General features: G+C 45.7%; 1 protein-coding gene across 2 annotated transcripts in view; it reads left to right on the top strand.

Moving 5' to 3' along the window:
• CCDC33 (coiled-coil domain containing 33) overlaps positions 1–20,362 on the top strand; it is a 152,718-nt gene that overhangs the window by 37,409 nt on the left and 94,947 nt on the right. For both annotated transcript variants that reach the window (XM_073652768.1, XM_073652769.1), the window contains exons 11-13: positions 1,624–1,757; positions 1,920–1,991; positions 3,230–3,346. In XM_073652768.1, the coding sequence (XP_073508869.1) occupies positions 1,624–1,757; positions 1,920–1,991; positions 3,230–3,346 (323 nt within the window). The remainder of the gene's footprint in view (positions 1–1,623; positions 1,758–1,919; positions 1,992–3,229; positions 3,347–20,362) is intronic.

Below are 20,362 nucleotides of genomic sequence, written 5' to 3'. Positions count from 1 at the left end.
AGAATTGTCAACGGATCTACGGGAAAAGGTAGTTGAACTGTATAACGCAGGAAAGGGATACAAAAAAAAATCCAGGGAATTGATAATGCCAGTCAGCATCATTCAAAGTGTGATTAACAAATGGAAAATCAGGGGCTGTGTAAAAACCAAACCACGGTCAGGTAGACCAACAAAAGTTTCAACCACAACTGCCAGGAAAATTGTTCAGAATGCAAAGAAAAACCCACAAATAACATCAGCTGAAATTCAGGACTCTCTGAAAACTAGCGGTGTGGCTGTTTCAAGATGCACAATAAAGAGGCACTTGAAGAAAAATGGGCTACATGGTCGAGTCGCCAGAAGAAAGGCATTACTGTGCTAATGCCACAAAGTATCTCACCTACAATACGCCAAACAGCACAGAGACAAGCCTCAAAACTTCTGGAACAAGGTCATTTGGAGTGATGAGACCAAAATTGAACTTTTTGGCCACAACCATAAACGTTACATTTGGAGAGAGATCAACAAGGCCTATGATGAAAGGAACACCATTCCTACAGTAAGCACGGAGGTGGATCGCTGATGTTTTGTGGATGTGTGAGCTTCAAAGGCACAGGAAACTTGGTAAAAGTTGAGGGAAAGATGAATGCAGCACAATATCAGCAAATACTGGAGGCAAATTTGCACTCATTGGCCCGGAAGCTGAGCATGGGACGTACTTGGACGTTCCAACATGACACCAATTCAAAACACAAGGCCAAGTCGACCTGTCATTGGCTACAGCAGAACAAAGTGAAGGTTCGGGTGTGGCCAACTCAGTCTCCTGACCTCAATATCATTGAGCCACTCTGGGGAGATCTCAAGTGCGCTGTTCATGCTAGACAGCCCAGGAATTTACAGGAACTGGAGGATTTTTGCCAAGAAGAATGGGCAGCTTTACCATCTGAGAAATTAAAAAACCTCATCCACATCTACCACAAAAGACTTCAAGCTGTCATTGATGTTAGAAGGGGCAATACACGGTATTAAGAACTGGGGTATGTGAACTTTTGATCATGGTCATTTTGGATGTTTTTGGTTGTCATTAAGATTTAAAAAGAGAAAACACAGTAGTTTGACAATAAATGGCTTCACCCAACCAATAACCATGAGTGGAGAAAAAGTTTTTTTATCATTCATATTCTCTGAAACAAGGACAAGAAAGGAAAAATTCTGCTGGGGTATGTAAACTTTTGAGCACAACTGTATATAAGTTCTACAAGTTCTACATACCCCCGGCTATTCAGCGCCACCTCGCACCATTCACTTGGCTCTGTGTTTAATTTAGCAATGTTCTAGAAAAAAAAACCTTTTTAGTTCTTCCATTTGTCCTCCTGCCCCTTTAGTCATAATGCTAATGATATATTACAGTGACATTATATTTATGGAATCTCGCAAAGCCATTACATATATATAGTTCTGCACACTGGGATGGAAGGGTAATTAAAGGTCAACTGCAAATATCCTTAATATTTAGCACAAAATCAATCTCGGGATGGATCTGATACTGGTTAAGAGGTTAATGGTGGAAAGAGACTAGGGCTTGCAATGTGATGTCATATACATGTACCATCAATCTTATATTTGCATTTCTTTTTATTTTAGATTCGAGGCGCATCCCATGGCACTTGTCCAACCACTGTGGGTTTTCAGTTGTCCCATTGGACATGGAAATCTATCACAAGCTGATGTCGGGTACCAGCAACAAGGCCCTTACCATAACTGGTGTACCAATCCAGGTAAACTCAGACGCTGTGCTGAAAATGAAGAATTCAGTGTCATTACCTGATAGGAATAAACCATTTCCTATATGAAAAGAATTAATGGAATTATGTCTGGAAGTAGGTTCATTGTTCATGGATATGGCAAAGTCGCCTTCTCTAACCTCTTTTCTACCTTAGGGTACAGAGCTGAGGACTGTTTTGGGTGAGGCTCCCTGTGTGTCACTGCAGCTCCTGCTGCTGACAAACGAGGTAAGAAGTGACATTTTTCAGTCTTTCCTTCATGTTATTGGTTTACTTTTCTGAACTTTTTTCTCCTCCTGTGTTTGTTTCTTTTTTATTTTGTTCCTGTTCAGTTTTTTCTTTTATTGGTCTCTCTTCTGAGTTTGTTGCTTATCTACAACGCTTCGTGTTCATCTCTGCCATTGGCATAAATCCTTTGTACGATTCAGTGTAGTGCCCGCTGGATGATTGGGTAGCTTTTACTTAGATCGTGTAAAAAACACACAAGAACATTTATCACAAGTGCCTGAACAATTGAAGACAATATGGAACGCCGCCGTCTGTCAATCACTACTTCTCCCCCCCATCATGCTTCTTGGCTTTTCTCTCTTCTCTCATTTATAATCTGAACTAACAAGCTGTCGATATCTTTTCATATCACCCCTCAGGGCTAGTGGGAGGTGGACAAGGAGAAGCTTCTGCTTAATTTCCCCCATGGGACAGAACAGAAAAAAAGAGGAAGGGACCTTTTGAATAATTCAGGGGTTTCTTACCCTTGAGCTGCAATAAATAACCGCCCTCCTTCTCTGATGGCAGGCACTGAATTAATTCCGAGACTCATCACTTAAACCCCATGCCTACCAAAGGGAAACATAAAAAGAACGCCTGTGAAGCTATGTGCTTACATCTGGGGTATTTAAACAAATGACAGGGCATGTAAGCAATGTTAGCTTGTTGGATGCTAGTATCATCTTATGCTGCTAATAGCAAGGGCAGCATTCAGCTCTTAGAAAAGAGACAGGTGACAGAAAAGAGGAGCTGGCAATGGCAACAGGTAGATGTGCCAACGTCATATGATCCAGTCCCTTAAGGTCATTGATTAAAGAGCTTCAGATTGGAGGGATAAAGTGGAAATGTATGTCTGTAAATGTTGGTTTTTCATGCTTTGGCCTGCGATTTGCGTGTCTTCGGTGCACTCCTCCGTTAATCACAGAGTAATGAGTAAAGCTCATGCAGACACACACTATAGCCTACTCACAAATACACCCCAGATGTCTATCATTATCTTCTATTACACGCTAATGCTTCCATTTTAGAGAGTAGCACGAAGTAACAAATGACTAAGACTAGTCATTTCACAGTGATGTATTCTGCATATGAGCCAGACACACAAATGCTTATAACTATGTGTGTTGTATATAGAGCTAGGAATATCTCGCTTGTGTCCCCAAAGATTACCTCTATACATTCATATTTTTTCCCTTCAGCATCCAGATTTCTTTCTGACCCCGTCCAAGGTCCCACCTTCCACTCACTATCAGACACAAACTAATAAGGCTGTACACCTCACTAAAGAGGATGCACAAATGCTCAACAAGGAGAAGGTAAGTGGCAAAAAAGTAAGCAAGCAATATAAATATAAATTAGGTAAGCATTATGAGGAAATTATAAGGAAAACTAAGAATGTAGCCCAGTGCCTCCATATTAATAAATCATTGTGCAGTCCAGGCTAATCAAGATCAGACCTGCTAGTATTCTGCATGTGACGCGCCCCCTGGGTCGTGGGGTACTTGGTAGCCGGGCCGGTCGTTGCTAGGGGAGATGTCACAGTGGCGGTGACCCGGTCCGTGACCCAGGGCAGTCAATAAAAGGGGTTTTAAAGAAAAGGGAACATAGTTTTTATGTTTAATGTTCGTGACGCCACCTGTAGTATGCGGCTAAAGGGAGCCGTCGCTGTAGAGCAGGTCCTCTGGAGCTGTTGGTAATGCAGCAGAGTTGGTTCAGCTCTCCACAGGTAGAGCTAAGCTCCAGGGCGTTGCTGTGGTGATTATAGATGAGGTAGATGTTGTTGTGCAGTGTGGTGCAGGGGGATGATGGCGCAGCAATAATTCACAGAGACAGTGGGGTTCAGTCTTCAGGGTTTACTCACGATTATCACGTTGCTCCTGGTTACAACTGCGCGTTCATAACCAGCCACGTCGTCCGGTGTTTACTCAGGGAGGGGTTCAGCAATCCCTCAGGTAATTCAAGAGCACTTTCCGTGAACCTCTCCTGGTCGTCTTCCTGCGCTGGCTCTCACCCTCCTGCCCTGCGCCTCGCAAACAGTGTCCCAAGCCGGTAACCTCAGATCTTGGCAGGCAACCTGGAGTTCCCTGGATCCTGTGCGGCTACCTTTTTGGTGATTAATTGCGGCTGTGGCAACTAGACTGTGGAAATGTAGAAGCCTCCGGTTTCTAGCTGAATATTGCAATTCTCACTAGTTAGGGGCCGGTCCCCTTTGCGGCCTGATCCTTCCACTCCTGGTAGATTCGGGCGTACGGGTGGCCTCCAGAACTTCCTGTACCGCTAGGATCCCTTCTTTCCTTCTGGAGCCTTCCTCTCTGCTCCTCTCCTCTCTTCAGTCTCACCTCCTCGGCCTCTCTCACTGAGGCCCGCTGCTCCTGAGCAGAGGTCCTGCAGAGCTCCTGCTTCCACTACTTCTCCTCTCAGACTGATCTGTCCTTTCAAGATGACTTCCCTTTTTATATCCTCCTTCTCAAGTGCTCCCCTGATCTGCTTCCTCCACCCACACCCACTACATAGTTCCCCCTCTCTTGGTTCCCCCCACTCCAGCCAGGGACAGGGCTCAGCAGTGCAGCAGTGCATCTTGCCCCTCCTGCTGGTCTGGAGTAGTGTAGTGTTGGATGCAGGTGTTTGGGTCCCGGGCAGTACTCCATCCTTACCTGAGAGTGGGATACTACACCTCTGGGTGAGATGCAGTACCTCTGTGGTGACTGAACCCACAGGGGTGCCACACATGGATCTATTTTTCATATACACACTGGATTCTTACATGAGATGCATTCCGAAATGCAATTGTTTGCCGGTAGCATCTGACTTCCAAGAGCGCATCAATCTGCTTATCTTATACATATGTACCATGTATACAAATACTGAAGGGGCGCACATGGCTGGTTGCAGAGGACAGGGACTGAGTTCTCTTTGCCCTGAAACCCCTCTTCTAATCGGGAAGCAGACATGTGTGTGATGTGCTGTGGGATTTCTTCTCTACTCACTTGTCGTACGGGAGTCCTTGTTACCTCCCCGTCCATGGGACCGAATACAGCTGCACATATAACAGGAGACCTCCGGTTCCACAGGTTCAGCTTTATTTTGCAATTCGGATACATGAGCATAAATTGTATCTGTCAACAGGTTTTTGCTGCCTAATCCGAGAGCAAGACACTGATTAAAGTGATGTGTCACTTAATGGGCTGCTTGCTGTAGTTTCACTAAAAATCAGTTTTACAAGCTGGAGATTATCACTAGAGGACTAGTAAACCTCTTGTCATGCAATCCATTCATGAACTCTGTATAAACACCTCCCTCCTGATTGGCAACTTTCTGCCTATGCACAGTGTACACATAAATCTATCAATCAGTGGTATGGGTGGGGTTATACAGAGCTCAGCGTTAAGAGAACGGAAAAAACAGTGATCTTTTTTCCAAACTGCAGCAAGCAAGTGATACATCGATGGAATCTGGGTCTCCGCCCCTATATTTTGCTGCTCTCAGATAGGGTAACAAAATGATAGTAACAGTTTCTCTTTAAATTAAAATCTCCACCGGGATATAATCCACCTATTTGCATTTTTGATTCATTATCACACTAAGCGCCTTCCCGCCAGTGAAAATTAGTTAAAATACTACAGTGCAGACACCTTATACCTGTTCAGCTGACACAGTCCATGTAGTCTTAACTGGCATCTGTGAGCAGGGCTGCCACTAGGATTTCAGGGCCACATACTGTCAGAATTTCCGGGCCCCCTTGAGACTCCACCCAGGCTCCACCCCAACTCCGCCTCCACCCCTCGAACCTTCCACAGTCACACCGCCCACTCTTGGAAAAACTCCATTCTGCACCACGTCCTCACCAATCACACATTAACAGTTCTCATCAAACACCAGTTCACACACATAGCCAGCCTCTGCCTTCAGGTCGGCGCCCCAGTGACGTCATCGCGGGGGTCCGACCGTTGTCATGGTGACCTGGGGTTGTCATGACCACCTCCAGGTCACCAAGCTACGGAAAGCTCCTGAGACCAATGCACAGCATGATCTCAGGAGCTTTCAATATAGGTATAATGTATTGCAACGCTAGTGCATTGCAATACATTATACCTATGAAAAAAGTGAAAGTCCCATAGTGGGACTAAGTAAAAAAGTTTAAAAAAAAATTGTAAAAATCTAAAAAAAATTAAAAAAAAAAAAATTTACACTAATAAATACTGATTTTTAGGTAAAAAAAAAAAAGAAACAAAAAGTACACATATTTGGTATTGCCGCGTCCGGAACGACCTGATCTATAAGTGTGTCACACTAGTTAACCCTTTCAGTGAACAGCGTAAAAAAAAGCACATGAGAAACTATGACTAGTACTGTAAACATACTGACCCGAAGAATAAAGCTGCCTTATCAATTTTACAACACAAGTAACAACAACAAAAAAAACCCTGAATTGTTGGTTTTTGTTCATTTTGCCTCCCAAAAATCAGAATAGAAAGCGATCAAAAAATTAAATTTGCCCGAAAATGGTACCAATAAAAACGTCAACTCGTCCCGCAAAGAACAAGCCGTCACATGACTGTTGGCCGAAATATGGAAAAATGATAGCTCTCTAAATATGGTGATGCAAACATTCGTTTTTGCAAACAAAAGCGTAGTTTAGTGATTGACAGTTCTCAATCATAAAAACCCGCTATAAATCTGGTATCGCTGTAATCTCACCGACCCGAAGAATAAAGTCGCCTAATCACTTTTATACTGCACGAGGAACGGCGTAAAAAATAAATAAAACCAATTCTTCGCCTGCTGCTGATTTGTTTATTCTGCCTCCCAAAGATCACAGTAAGGCTTGGCGCACATTTATCTCTTACACATTACACATTATCTTCTCACATTTATCCTGCGCTGAGCGCTTACACTGGAAGATTCCCTGTAATGAGGCCGATGGAGGCACCGTGGATGCCGTCTGACCTATGATTTGGCGGTGTCCATCTTTTTAGGCGTAAATAAAAGCGCGGTAAGCCACAGTTTTGGGCACCTCTGAAAAGAAGGATAACGCTGAACTGAGGCCATATGGAGTCCAGAGTAACTCTGCTGCCTCATCTCATTATAGTGAATGGTGAGTGCTCAGCGTAGAGCGCCGGAAAAATGTGATCTAAAATGTTATGCAAAATGTTCCCAATTTAAGCCTCACATAAAAGCACCCACTCAGGTCTGTCATGTGTTAATGGAAGTATAGGGGACTTCCACGTTACTGGTAGTACAAAGGCTCTGAAAAAGCTAAATGGATCCTCGCCCCCCAAAAGAAATTCAGCAAATTCTGCGCTCCCAAATCCAAATCCCCCCTCCCTTCTGAGCACCGCAGTGTGTCTAAACCACATTTAGTGTCCACATGTTTGGCAGGGGTATAATTTCCAAAATGGGGTCCCTTGAGGGGGGATTCGGGTCTTCTAACATTTAGGGGCTCTCTATATGGAGTCCGCAAACTTTTCTAGGAAAATCTGCGCTCCAGGAGGCAAATAGCGCTCCGTCCCTCCCGTGTGTCGCTGTATAGCTAAGCAGTACTGTACTGCCACATATGAGGTATTGCCACATTCAGCAGAAATTATGAGACAACTTTTGGTGCAATTTTTATCCATTATCCCAGTGTGAAAATGTAAAATCTGGGGCTAAATCAAAATTTTTGTGGTAAAAATGTAATTATTTTTTCCTCACTGCCCAATGGAATAAAATTCTGTGACACACCCTCGGTGTCAGTATGATCACTGCACCCCTAGATGAGTTCATTGAGAGGTGTTGTTTGTAAAATGGGGTCATTTATGGGTGAATCTGCTGTTCTGGCACATCAGGGGATCTCCTAGTGGGTCATTGCACCCTCAAACCATAACAGTAAAATCTGTACTATAATATGGTGCTCCTTCCTTTCTGACCTTTGCACTGTGCCTCAAAAGTAGTTGCCAATTACATGTAGGGTATTGGCGTACTCAGGATAAATTGCACAACAAAATGAGAGGTCAATTTTCTCCTGTTACCCTTGTGAAAATAAAAAATTTGGGGCTAAAAGAAAATTTGTGATTTTTTTTTCACGTCTCTATGTTATAAACTTCTGGGAAGGACCTGGGGTTTCAAAGTGCTCATCACACATCTAAATAAGTTCATTGAGGGGTCTAGTTTCCAAAATGGGGTGACTTGTGGGGGGTTTCCACTGTTTAGGCACATTAGGGGCTCCCCAAACACAACATGGCGTCCGCTAATTATTCCAGCAAATTTTGAATTCAAAAAGTCAAATGGCGCTCCTTCCCTTCCGAACCCTGCCATGTGCCCAAACAGTGGTTTTCCGCCACATATAGGGTATCGGCGTTCTCAGGAGAAATTGCACAACAACTTTTGGGGTCCATTTTCTCCTGTTACCCCTGTGAAAATTAAAAATTTGGGGCTAAAAGAAAATTTTTGTGATTTTTTTTTTCTCACGTCTTTATGTTAAAAACTTCTGTGAAGCACCTGGTGGTTCAAAGTGCTCATCACACATCTAGATAAGTTCATTGAGGGGTGCAGTCTTTGGAATGGTGTCACTTTTGGGCATTTTCTGTCATATAGACACAAAAAAGTCACTTCAAATGTGATGTGGTCCCTAAAAAAATGGTTTTGTAAATTTTGTTGGAAAAATGAGAAATCGCTGGTCAACTTTTAACCCTTATAACTTCCTAACAAAAAAAAATGTAGTTAATAAATAACATTTTTCACAAGTACTTTACATCAACACAATTTTGGAACCATCTTGTGTGACATATCTTTCTGATTTCATGGCATAACAATTCAAAGTTTGAAAATTGCAAAATTTTAAACATTTTCGCCAAATTTATGTTTATTTTACAAATAAACGCAAGTCATATCAAATAAATTTTACCACTATCATGAAGTACAATATGTCACGAAAAAAACAGTCTCAGAATCAGGGGGATCCGTTGAAGCATTCCAGAGGTATTACCTCATAAAGTGACACTTGTCAGAATTGAAAAAATTGGCCCGGTCATTAACCTTCAAAGTGGCTCGGTCCTTAAGGGGTTAAACTAATTGTAACCAGATTGTGACGATTTTTTTTATAATCTGTATTTCCGATTGCAGATTCCATCAATCATTCCCTTCCTCCCCAACCAGAATGTATAAGCTCCTGGAGAATCCTGAGCGCAGGCGCCTGATGTAATTCGGCATTTGGTTTTGCTCAGGATCATCCAGTAGCTTATAAATTTTGGTTGGGGGTTGAAACAGGGGAGGGAAGGGAATGATTGCATCATACAATCACGTACTAAAATGGTAGACAAATTAATGGACTTAAGTTAGCTACTCACAGTGGCGTACCGCCAATGGCGGCAGGCCACGCTACTGCTATGGGGCCCGTGAGTGGGGGAACCTATGAGCCAGGAGGGTCCCGAAGCAGCCGGGGAATGAGGAGGATAGGTGAATATTGGGGAGGAGGAAGGTTGCGGAAGCAGAAGAGCGGTGCACACGCAGTAGCTGGGTGCTGCAGCTACCACGTGTGCCCGCTGCTAAATGGACATGAATATTACCTCTTCTCCACTCCCATAGGCGTGGAGAAGAGGGAATATGCATTCTCTTTAGTAGTGGGTATGGTGGAGCGCTGAGCTGCTGCTCCTGCTGACAGTGCCTGCTACTAAAGAGAATGCATATTCACTCTTCTCCACGCCCATAGTCCCGGCGTGGAGAGGAGTGAATATGCCGGCAGCAGCTCACCTTGGCGTCTGAGAGCTCGCTGCTCAGATGCCGACATGAGCTGCCTGGCAGACAGGACACAGCAGCGCTGGAGCAAAGGTGAGGGAGGAAGGTGGGTATGAGTGTTTATTTTTTTGTGTGGGCAGTGATGGGGCCACACATACCAGGATTGCTGGATGAGGGGGCCACACAAACCAGGATTGGGGGGTGAGGAGGCCACACATACCAGGATTGGGGGGTGAGGAGGCCACACATACCAGGATTAGGGGATGAGGGGGCCATGCATAGCAGGATTGGGAGATGAGGGGGCCATGCATACCAGGATTGGGGGATGAGGAGTCCACAAATATCAGGATTGGGGGATGAGGGGGGCCACACATACCAGGATTGGGGGATGAGGGGGGCCACACATAATAGGATTGGGGGATGAGGGGGGGCCACATATACCAGGATTGTGGGATGAGGGGGGCCACGCATACCAGGATTAGGGGATGAGGGGGTCCACGCATACCAGGATTGGGGGATGAGGGGTGCCATGCATACCAAGATTGGGGGATGAGGGGTGCCATGCATACCAGGATTGGGGGTGAGGGGTGCCATGCATACCAGGAATGGGGGATGAGGGGGGCCACGCATACCCGGATTGGGGGATGAGGGGGCACGCATACCAGGATTGGGGGATGAGGGGGCCACGTTTAGCAGGATTGGGGGATGAGGGGTACCATGCATACCAGGATTGGGGGATGAGGGGGCCATGCATACCAGGATTGGGGAATGAGGGGGCCATGCATACCAGGATTCCGGGATGAGGAGGCCATGCATACCAGGATTGGGGGATGAGGGGTGCCATATATACCAGGATTGGGGGATGAGGGGTGCCATACATACCAGGATTGGGGGATAAGGGGTGCCATGCGTACCAGCATTGGGGGACGTGGGGTGCCATGTGTACCAGCATTGGGGGATGAGGGATGCCATACATACCAGCATTGGGGGATGAGGGGTGCCATGCGTACCACCTTTCGGGGGATGAGGGGTGCCATGTGTTCCAGCATTGGGGGATGAGGGGTGCCATGCGTACCAGCATTGGGGGATGAGGGGTGCCATGCTTACCAGCATTGGGGGATAAGGGGTGCCATGCGTACCAGCATTGGGGGATGAGGGATGCCATACGTACCAGAATTAGGGGATGAGGGTTGCCATGCATACCAGCATTGGGGGATGAGGGGTGCCATGCGTACCAGCATTGGGGGATGAGGGGTGCCATATCTACCAGCATTCGGGATGAGGGGTGCCATACGTACCAGGATTGGGGGATGAAGGGTGCCATATGTACGAGGATTGGGGGATGAGGGGTGCCATACATACCAGGATGTGGAAATTTACCAGTAGCTGATGCATTTCCCACCAGCCAATATGTTTTCCCAGTTTTTTTGTGGTAAAATTAGGGGCCTCAGCTTATACTCGGGTCGGCTTATTTCAAATATACAGTATTTTAAAATCAGTGAGTACGTGGTGCCCATAATACTGCAGGACTGTGGGGTGCATTATACTATATGGGGGCTGCATTTTACCCTATGGGGTGTGTAATATACTGTATGGAGGACTATGGGGAGTGCATTACATTCTATGGAGGACCATGCGAAGTTAATTATACTATATGGAGGATTATGGGGGGCGCATTATACTATATGGAGGATTATGGGTGGCGTATTATACTATATGAAAGGCTATGTGTGGCCATTATAATATTTTGAGGGCTATGTGGGGGGCCATTATACTGTATGAAAGCAATTATCAGGTGTGAAGGTTTGTGTGGGGTCCATCATACTGTTTGGAGGGCTGTGTGGGGGCCATTATACTGTTTGGAGGGCTAGTGTGGCCATTATACTGTATGGAGGGCTGTGTGGCAGTCACAGTTGGGGGATTATACTGTGTTAGGGTCACCATACTTTGGCTTGGGAGTTGAAGTGGGGTACAATAGGGTTATTATATTGTGCATGTGGAGGCTAATGTGGAGGAATGCACCATGGAGGTATCATACTGTGTTTGGCGAGCACGTTTGTTTGCATAATACTTCATGGGGGCAATGAAAGAGGAATCTAGGACTTCAGCAGGAGGAAAATTACTAAGTAAAGGCTGGAAAGTTGTAAGATCTGCTCTTCTGTGACACAGACAATTTTTTTGTGGGGGGGAGGGGAGCCCAATTAGAGCTTCTGCTATGGGGCCCCATGATTTCTATGTACGTCCCTGGCTACTCACACAGCCAGTGGTACCGCCGCACCCGCCGCTCAGTCAAGAAGAATCTAATGGTCGTCTCAGCTTGCCCACTGTCGCCTCAGCCTGCCCACCACCTTAGGCTGCCCACCGCCGCCTCAGCCTGCCCACCATCGCCGCAGCGTGCAATCACCAAATTAATAAATGTAAACAGGGTATATTGTTGCATATTTATTCACCGATTATACACTACTAAAAATATCTTTACTGGTATTCATTAAAAATCTATAAATTCTAGAATATAAATACAAATACACCTCAAAGCATAACTCAAAGTGATAATATAAAAAAATTATCAAGTAGTCAAGAGTAAAGGGGGAAGGGGAGGCCACCCCATTTAGCAACTACTCGTCCCTACCTGTCTGCGGAGTTTGACACCCTCTTGAAACAAAATTGGCACCCCCGCCCCGCAGCCACTCACCAAAGTCTACTCAGCAGCCTCCCCCTCAACAGCCTCCCCCTCAGCAGACTTCCCTCAACAGAATCCCCCTCAGGAGAATCCCCTCAGCAGAATCCCCTCAGTAGAATCCCTCTCACCAGCCTCCCCTCAGCAGAATCCCCTCACCAGCCTCCCCCTCAACAACCTCACCTCACCAGCCTCTCTCTCATCAGCCTCCCTCTCATCAGCCTCCCTCTCATCAGCCTCCCTCTCATCAGCCTCCCCTCACCAGTCTTCCCTCACCAGCATCCGCTCATTAGCCTCCCTATCATCAGCCTCTCTCTCATCAGCCTCCCCTCAGCAGCATCCCCTCAGTAGCCTCCCTCTCATCAGCCTCCCCTCAGCAGCATCCCCTCAGTAGCCTCCCTCTCAGCAGCATCCCCTCAGTAGCCTCCCCTCAGTAGCCTCCATGTCATCAGCCTCCTCTCAGTAGCCTCCCACTCAGCAGCCTGCCCCTCATCATCCTCCTCACTACCACACACAGACACACTGCACGCCACCTCCTTACTAACAAACGCACAAACACACACACACTGACACACACATTCACTCACTTGCCTGACCGCCAGCTGCCGTCACCCACCGCAACAGATTGAAGATGAGCACGCACTGCCGTACAGCCTGTCACAAGACCATGATGCACCCGGCGGATTAAAGGTATAGCACTCATTTCTGTCCACCGGGTGCATCATGCGCCGAGCAGCTGTCCCTAAGGGCCTGGTAAGCAGAAGCAAAGAGAGGGGGGCCCCGGGCCGTGGGCTTGGGGACCGGGCTGGCAGGGCCTCCCCTTTTTGCTTCTGGTCACCGGGCCCCATACAGCAGTAAGGTGCCCTGATGGTGGCCCTGTTTGTGAGTATCACATGCTCACATCCCATTACGATATTACAGCATTTATCTGATGAAGGTCCATTTAGGACCAAATCATCATTAGCTATTTCTTTGTACTGACCTGTTGTAAATAAATTCCCACCTTTTGCCACGCATCCTACTGAGTGCCGAGTTTTACTTCTACTTTATATATGGATTGGAACCCTATTCAGGCAACTCACCAGCCTATACGAGAGTGACGTTTATGTTTTTTTCTATTAGGCTGCGTGCCCACTATGCGTTTTTCAAGCGTTTTTGCAGCAGAATTTCCGCAGCGAAAATGCTTAAAAACGCTTGGTAATACGTGCCCCATGGTCCCCAATCATAATCCGCATGTGCTGTGCACATGCTGCAGAAATTTCCATTAATTTTGCGGACACGTAGCGTAATTGCCGCCATTGACTTGCATTGAATCGCTTAATATCCGCATCATTACATGTGCACATGCGGATATTAAGTGATTCAATGTGAGGATGGTACCCGGGTCTGGAGAAGAGGAGACTCTCCTCCAGACCCAGGTACCATGGTACCTGTTAAAAAAAGAATTTAAAATTAAAAATAAACATTATACTTACCTTTCGATGTCCCCCGGTCTTTTCTCTGCTACGTCCGGTCTCTTGTACGGCTCGAGGTGGTGTGAAAGGACCTTCCATTACATCATTTAGTCATGTGACAGGTCACGCGACCGCTGACGTCGGCGGTCGTGTGACCTGGCACATGACTAAATGACGTCATGAAAGGTCCTTTCACACCACTGCGAGCCGTACAAGAGACCGGACGTAGCAGAGAAAAGACCGGGGGCCATCAGAAGGTAAGTATAATGTTTTTTTTTATTTTTTAACATTTTTATTCTTTTTTTTAACTATTAACTTGGTCACACTATATAAATCCATGCCGGTTGCATGGATTTATATAATGTGACCAACTTATCAAGCACTTTTCCAAGTGATGCTAAAATCGCTTGGAAAAGCGCTTGATAACCCGCATGCAGAAATGCATGCAAAAACGCTTGACAAACGCTTCTACCTGGCGGGAAAAATGCATGTAAAATCCGCATGCATTTTTCCTGCCAGGGAGATGCGGAAAAATATGCAGCATTTCTGCATCGTGGTCACTTAGCCTTAAAATGATACACTTCATGAAAAATTACCATCCTTAGTCATAGCAAAACAATTACACCAAATGATCCATCTTAAATGGGTTGTCCACTACTTGGACAACACCTTCTGAATCCCTGTTTGCCCCCAGTAAAATAATAACTCTTATACTCACCTCCAGTGCTGGCACAATGTCGGCACTTGCTCTCTTCTGCTGTCAATCAAACTGACTTCACTCTCCTCTCCTTTGAATAAATCAAAACATCCAGAGGAAGGAAGAGCTGCTGCTGCTCTCTCACCTCTCTAGATGTCAATTACATTCATAGGAGAGGAGAATGAGGCCAGAGCAGATTGGTTGCAAGGATTGCTTGACATAACAATGTCACGCGATCCCCAGGAGAGCCAGTCCCGACACTGCTGGATTGGCGTTGGCAATGAAGGTGAGGATAAGTATTAGGCCATGTTCACACGTTCAGTATTTGGTCAGTTTCTTACATCAGTATTTGTAAGCCAAAACCAGGAGTGGAACAATCAGAGGAAAAGTATAATAGAAACACGTCACCACTTCTGCATTTTTCACCCATCCTGGTTTTGGCTTACAAATACTGATGGAAAATACTGAGCAAATACTGAACGTGTGAATGTGGCTTTATTATTTCACTAGTGTGGCAAACATAGGGATTCATAAGGGGTTTTCCGAATAGTTGGCAACCCCTTTAACTCACTATTTAATGGCGTATTTGACATGTTTGTTTTACTATGACTAAGGATGTTTTAGCTCAGATTGCATAGGCCCGACTACTTAGTGTTTTTTTTTACGAGGTGTATCTTTTTAATGCTATGAAATGGAGGACTGTTTTTACTATATTTTTTGTGGATATGCTGCTGGAAAAATGCTTTATCAAGGTACTGAGCACAAAACTATAAAATTCTATTCTTGAGATTAGAAAGGATTTTTAATAAGTGTTACATCACAAAGTTGCTTACTTTTACCATAATTTATGATAATGAGAAAACTAATTTAACTACTTCAGGACTGCCTACAGACTTTAAATCTATTTTGCATTTATTTATTTATTTAGAATCTTATGAGATGTTATGGGGATCCATTATGCAAAATAAATGAAAGAATAAATAATTAAAAAACCATAATAAAATAAATAAATAAAACAAAACATAAAAAAAGACACTGCCAGCTGAATCATTTGGGCATGGCTTGAAACAATGAAAACTTAAAATGTATCCAACATATATATATATATATATATAATATATATATTAAAAAAAAATCTCTTACTGAAAGGGGAGCTCAATGTTTTTAGCGGTCTGTTGTGGTCATAAAAAGAATAAAATATATATATACAGTACTGACCAAAAGTTTGGACAAACCTTCTCATTGAAAGATTTTTCTGTATTTTCATGACTATGAAAATTGTACATTCACACTGAAGGTATCAAAACAATGAATTAACACATGTGGAATTATATACTTAACAAAAAAGTGTGAAACAACTGAAAATATGTCTTATATTCTAGGTTCTTCAAAGTAGCCACCTTTTGCTTTGATGACTGCTTTGCACACTCTTGGCATTCTCTTGATGAGCTTCAAGAGGTAGTCACCGGAAATGATTTTCACTTCACAGGTGTGCCCTGTCAGGTTTAATAAGTGGGATTTCTTGCCTTATAAATGGGGTTGGGACCATGAGTTGTGTTGTGCAGAAGTCAGGTGGATACACAGTTGATAGTCCTACTGAATAGACTGTTAGAATTTGTATTATGGCAAGAAAAAAACAGCTAAGTAATGAAAAACGAGTGGCCATCATTACTTTAAGAAATGAAGGTCAGTCAGTCCGAAAAATTGGGAAAACTTTGAAAGTGTCCCCAAGTGCAGTTGCAAAAAACATCAAGCGCTACAAAGAAACTGGCTCATATGAGGACCGCCCCAGGAAAGGAAGACCAAGAGTCACCTCTGCTTCTGAGGATAAGTTTATCCGAGTCACCAGCCTCAGAAATCGCAGGTTAACAGCAGCTCAGATTAGAGACCAGGTCAATGCCACACAGAGTTCTAGCAGCAGACTCATCTCTACAACAACTGTTAAGAGGAGACTTTGTGCAGCAGGCCTTCATGGTAAAATAGCTGCTAGGAAACCATTGCTAAGGACAGGCAACAGACAGAAGAAACTTGTTTGGGATAAAGAACACAAGGAATGGACATTAGACCAGTGGAAATCTGTGCTTTGGTCTGATGAGTCCAAATTTGAGATCTTTGGTTCCAACCACCGTGTCTTTGTGCGACGCAGAAAAGGTGAACGGATGGACTCTACATGCCTGGTTCCCACCGTGAAGCATGGAGGAGGAGGTGTGATGGTGTGGGGGTGCTTTGCTGGTGACACTGTTAGGGATTTATTCAAAATTGAAGGCATACTGAACCAGCATAGCTACCACAGCATCTTGCAGCGGCATGCTATTCCATCCGGTTTGCGTTTAGTTGGACCATCATTTATTTTTCAACAGGACAATGATGTCACGCTGTCTCTGTATACTGGAGGTAGGGGGCCTAAGCTGACCCTAAGCTGGGGCCCTGACTAATCCCTCAACCTGGAGGTACTGTTAAAGGTACAGAGGTCCAGGCCGCCAGCGTAACCCCTACCTCCTGAAGATCCCTGCACCTCAGTAATCTAGTCCTGAGAAGGACCCCGATCACAACCAAAGGGAACAAGAAATAATATGCCCAAACACAGTATTTAGACGAACGAGACAGTACAAGGGAAAAACCAAAACCACCTTGCATACAAACAACTTCTCAACTACAACAGAGGGAAAACCAACGGGAAAGGAGATAAATGATAAAGCGAGGAAAGGGAAAAAACACTTCCAAATACACTTATCTCAGCAACTCCAAACACCACGATCCGCTCTGTCAGTCTGAATGAAATGCTTTCACCGACACCTCCCAAACAGACCAGCAGGTATATGAAGGAGTCTCACTACAGAAGTATTGATTGCAGCTGGGCGAGGCTGGACCTCATCTAGCCCAGAGAGAGAGAGAGAGAATTAACTCCCTCACTGCCGAGAAACACAAAGCACCAACAAGTCAGCTGCGAGAAGTCAGGCTGTGTACTCGTGACGATCTTCGTGGCAACACACCCGTGACAGTACCCCCCCTTCTACGAGGGGCCTCCGGACCCTCAGGGCCAGGTTTATCCGGGTGAGTCGTGTGGAAGGCCCGAACTAATCGGTCTGCGTTAATATCCGACGCAGGAACCCACATCCTCTCCTCAGGACCATACCCCTTCCAATGAACCAGGTACTGAAGGGACCGGCGATTAAAGCGTGAATCAATGACCCTCGATACCTGGAACTCCAAGTTACCATTGACAACCACTGGAGGGGGAGGTAAAAGTGACGGTACCACCGGCGCCACATACCTCTTAAGCAATGATCTGTGAAACACGTTGTGAATTTTAAACGTAGGGGGGAGGTCAAGACGGAATGCCACCGGATTAATAATAGAACTGATTCTGTACGGCCCGATGAACCTGGGACCCAGTTTCCAGGAGGGAACCTTAAGTTTTATATTCCTGGTAGACAACCATACCCGATCGTTCACACTTAGGTCCGGACCAGACACTCTCCTCCTATCAGCCATACGTTTGTATCGGTTCCCCATAGTATTCAGATTCTTCAGCACCCCTCTCCATACTGAAGCGAGTGATGAGGAAAATCGTTCCTCCTCAGGAACCCCCGAAGAGCCCCCCCCACTGAAAGTACAAAACTGGGGGTGAAAACCATATGCCCCAAAAAACGGGGACTTACCAGTGGACTCGCTCCGCCTATTATTAAGAGCAAACTCTGCCAGAGGTAAGAAAGAAGCCCAGTCCTCCTGGTTCTCTGACACAAAACACCGGAGATATGTCTCCAAGCTCTGGTTCATACGTTCCGTCTGACCATTGGTCTGAGGATGAAAAGCCGATGAGAATGACAACTGCATCCCCCGCCGTGCACAAAACGCCTTCCAGAACTTAGACACAAACTGAGACCCCCGATCAGACACCACCTCGGAGGGTACCCCGTGAAGCCTCACAATCTCCCCAATGAACACCTGCGCAAGAGTTTTAGCATTAGGGAGAGCCGGAAGAGCGATAAAATGTGCCATCTTGCTGAACCTGTCCACTACAACGAGAATGACCGTTTTACCCGAAGACGGAGGGAGGTCCGTAATAAAGTCCATAGACAGATGAGTCCAAGGACGCTCCGGGATCTTCAAAGGTAAGAGGGCCCCAGACGGACGGGTATGTGAGGTCTTAGAGCGCGCACAAACCCCACAGGACGCGACAAAAGTTACCACCTCCTTATGTAAATTAGGCCACCAAAACCGACGCGAGAGGAGATCCACAGTAGCTTTACTCCCCGGGTGTCCTGCAAAAACTGAGTTATGGTGTGCCTCGATCACCTTTTGTCGCAACTGATCTGGAACAAACAATCTCCCTGGAGGTCCAACAGGGGCGTCCCCCTGAGCCTCCAATACCTCCTCCTCCAGCTCAGAGCATACTGCCGAAACCACCACCCCCTCCTGAAGGATAGGAATCGGGTCGTCCGTATTCCCGGCCCCCGGGAAACTACGAGATAAGGCATCCGCCTTTACATTTTTTGACCCAGGACGATATGTAACGACAAAATTAAACCTGGTAAAAAACAATGACCACCTAGCTTGTCTGGGATTCAGACGTTTCGCGGACTCCAGATATAGCAGGTTCTTGTGATCGGTGATGACGGTGACCGGATGAACAGCCCCCTCCAGAAAATGGCGCCACTCCTCAAAAGCTAACTTAATGGCCAAGAGTTCCCTATTGCCGACATCGTAATTCCTCTCAGCGGACGACAATTTTTTAGAGAAAAAGGCGCACGGATGCCACTTACCAGGGGACGAACCCTGTGACAATACTGCTCCCACCCCTACCTCGGAAGCGTCTACCTCTACAATGAATGGCTGAGACGCATCAGGTTGAATGAGTATGGGCGCCGAGGCAAAACATTTTTTCAAAGAGGAGAATGCTTGACAAGCCTTGTCAGACCACCTAGAAAAATCCGTCCCCTTTTTAGTCATGTCAGTGAGAGGCTTAACCATGGACGAGAAATTACGAATGAACTTCCGGTAATAATTAGCAAACCCCAGGAAACGTTGTAGTGCCTTAAGATTCTCTGGCCGATCCCACTCAAGAACTGCCCGCACTTTCCCAGGGTCCATACGAAAACCGGACGCTGAAACCAGGAAGCCTAAAAACTGGAGTTCCTGTACGGCGAACACACACTTTTCCCACTTGGCATACAGTTTATTATCCCGCAAGATCTGTAACACCTGCCTAACGTGCTCCTGATGAGACACCAGATCCGGCGAGTAAATAAGGATATCATCCAGATATATGACAACAAACTGTCCCACCAAGCGGCGAAAAATGTCATTAACAAAGTGTTGGAACACCGCCGGGGCATTAGTCAGACCGAATGGCATGACAAGGTTCTCATAATGCCCCTCCGGAGTGTTAAACGCCGTCTTCCACTCATCCCCCTCCTTCATCCTAATCAGATTGTACGCCCCCCTGAGATCCAACTTAGAAAACCATTTGGCGCCCACGATCTGATTAAAGAGATCGGGAATAAGTGGGAGCGGATACGGATCTCGGACCGTAATCCGATTAAGTTCACGGAAATCCAGGCAAGGGCGTAGGCCTCCATCTTTCTTCTTAACAAAGAAGAACCCCGCAGCCACCGGTGAAGATGAAGGTCTAATATGCCCCTTAGCCAGACTTTCTGAGATATAATCCTTCATGGCCTGCCTCTCAGGACCAGAAAGGTTATACAACCTAGCTTTAGGTAACTTGGCCTCAGGGAGCAGTTTTACAGAACAGTCATACACGCGATGAGGAGGTAGTTCCTGACACCCT

This window comes from Phyllobates terribilis, unplaced genomic scaffold (genome assembly GCF_046119375.1).
Source record: "Phyllobates terribilis strain yellow unplaced genomic scaffold, ASM4611937v1 Scaffold_11__3_contigs__length_659146591, whole genome shotgun sequence".
Lineage (NCBI taxonomy): Eukaryota > Metazoa > Chordata > Amphibia > Anura > Dendrobatidae > Phyllobates > Phyllobates terribilis.
Note: the sequence above shows the minus strand (reverse complement) of the source record. Positions and strands in the feature narration are given on the sequence as shown.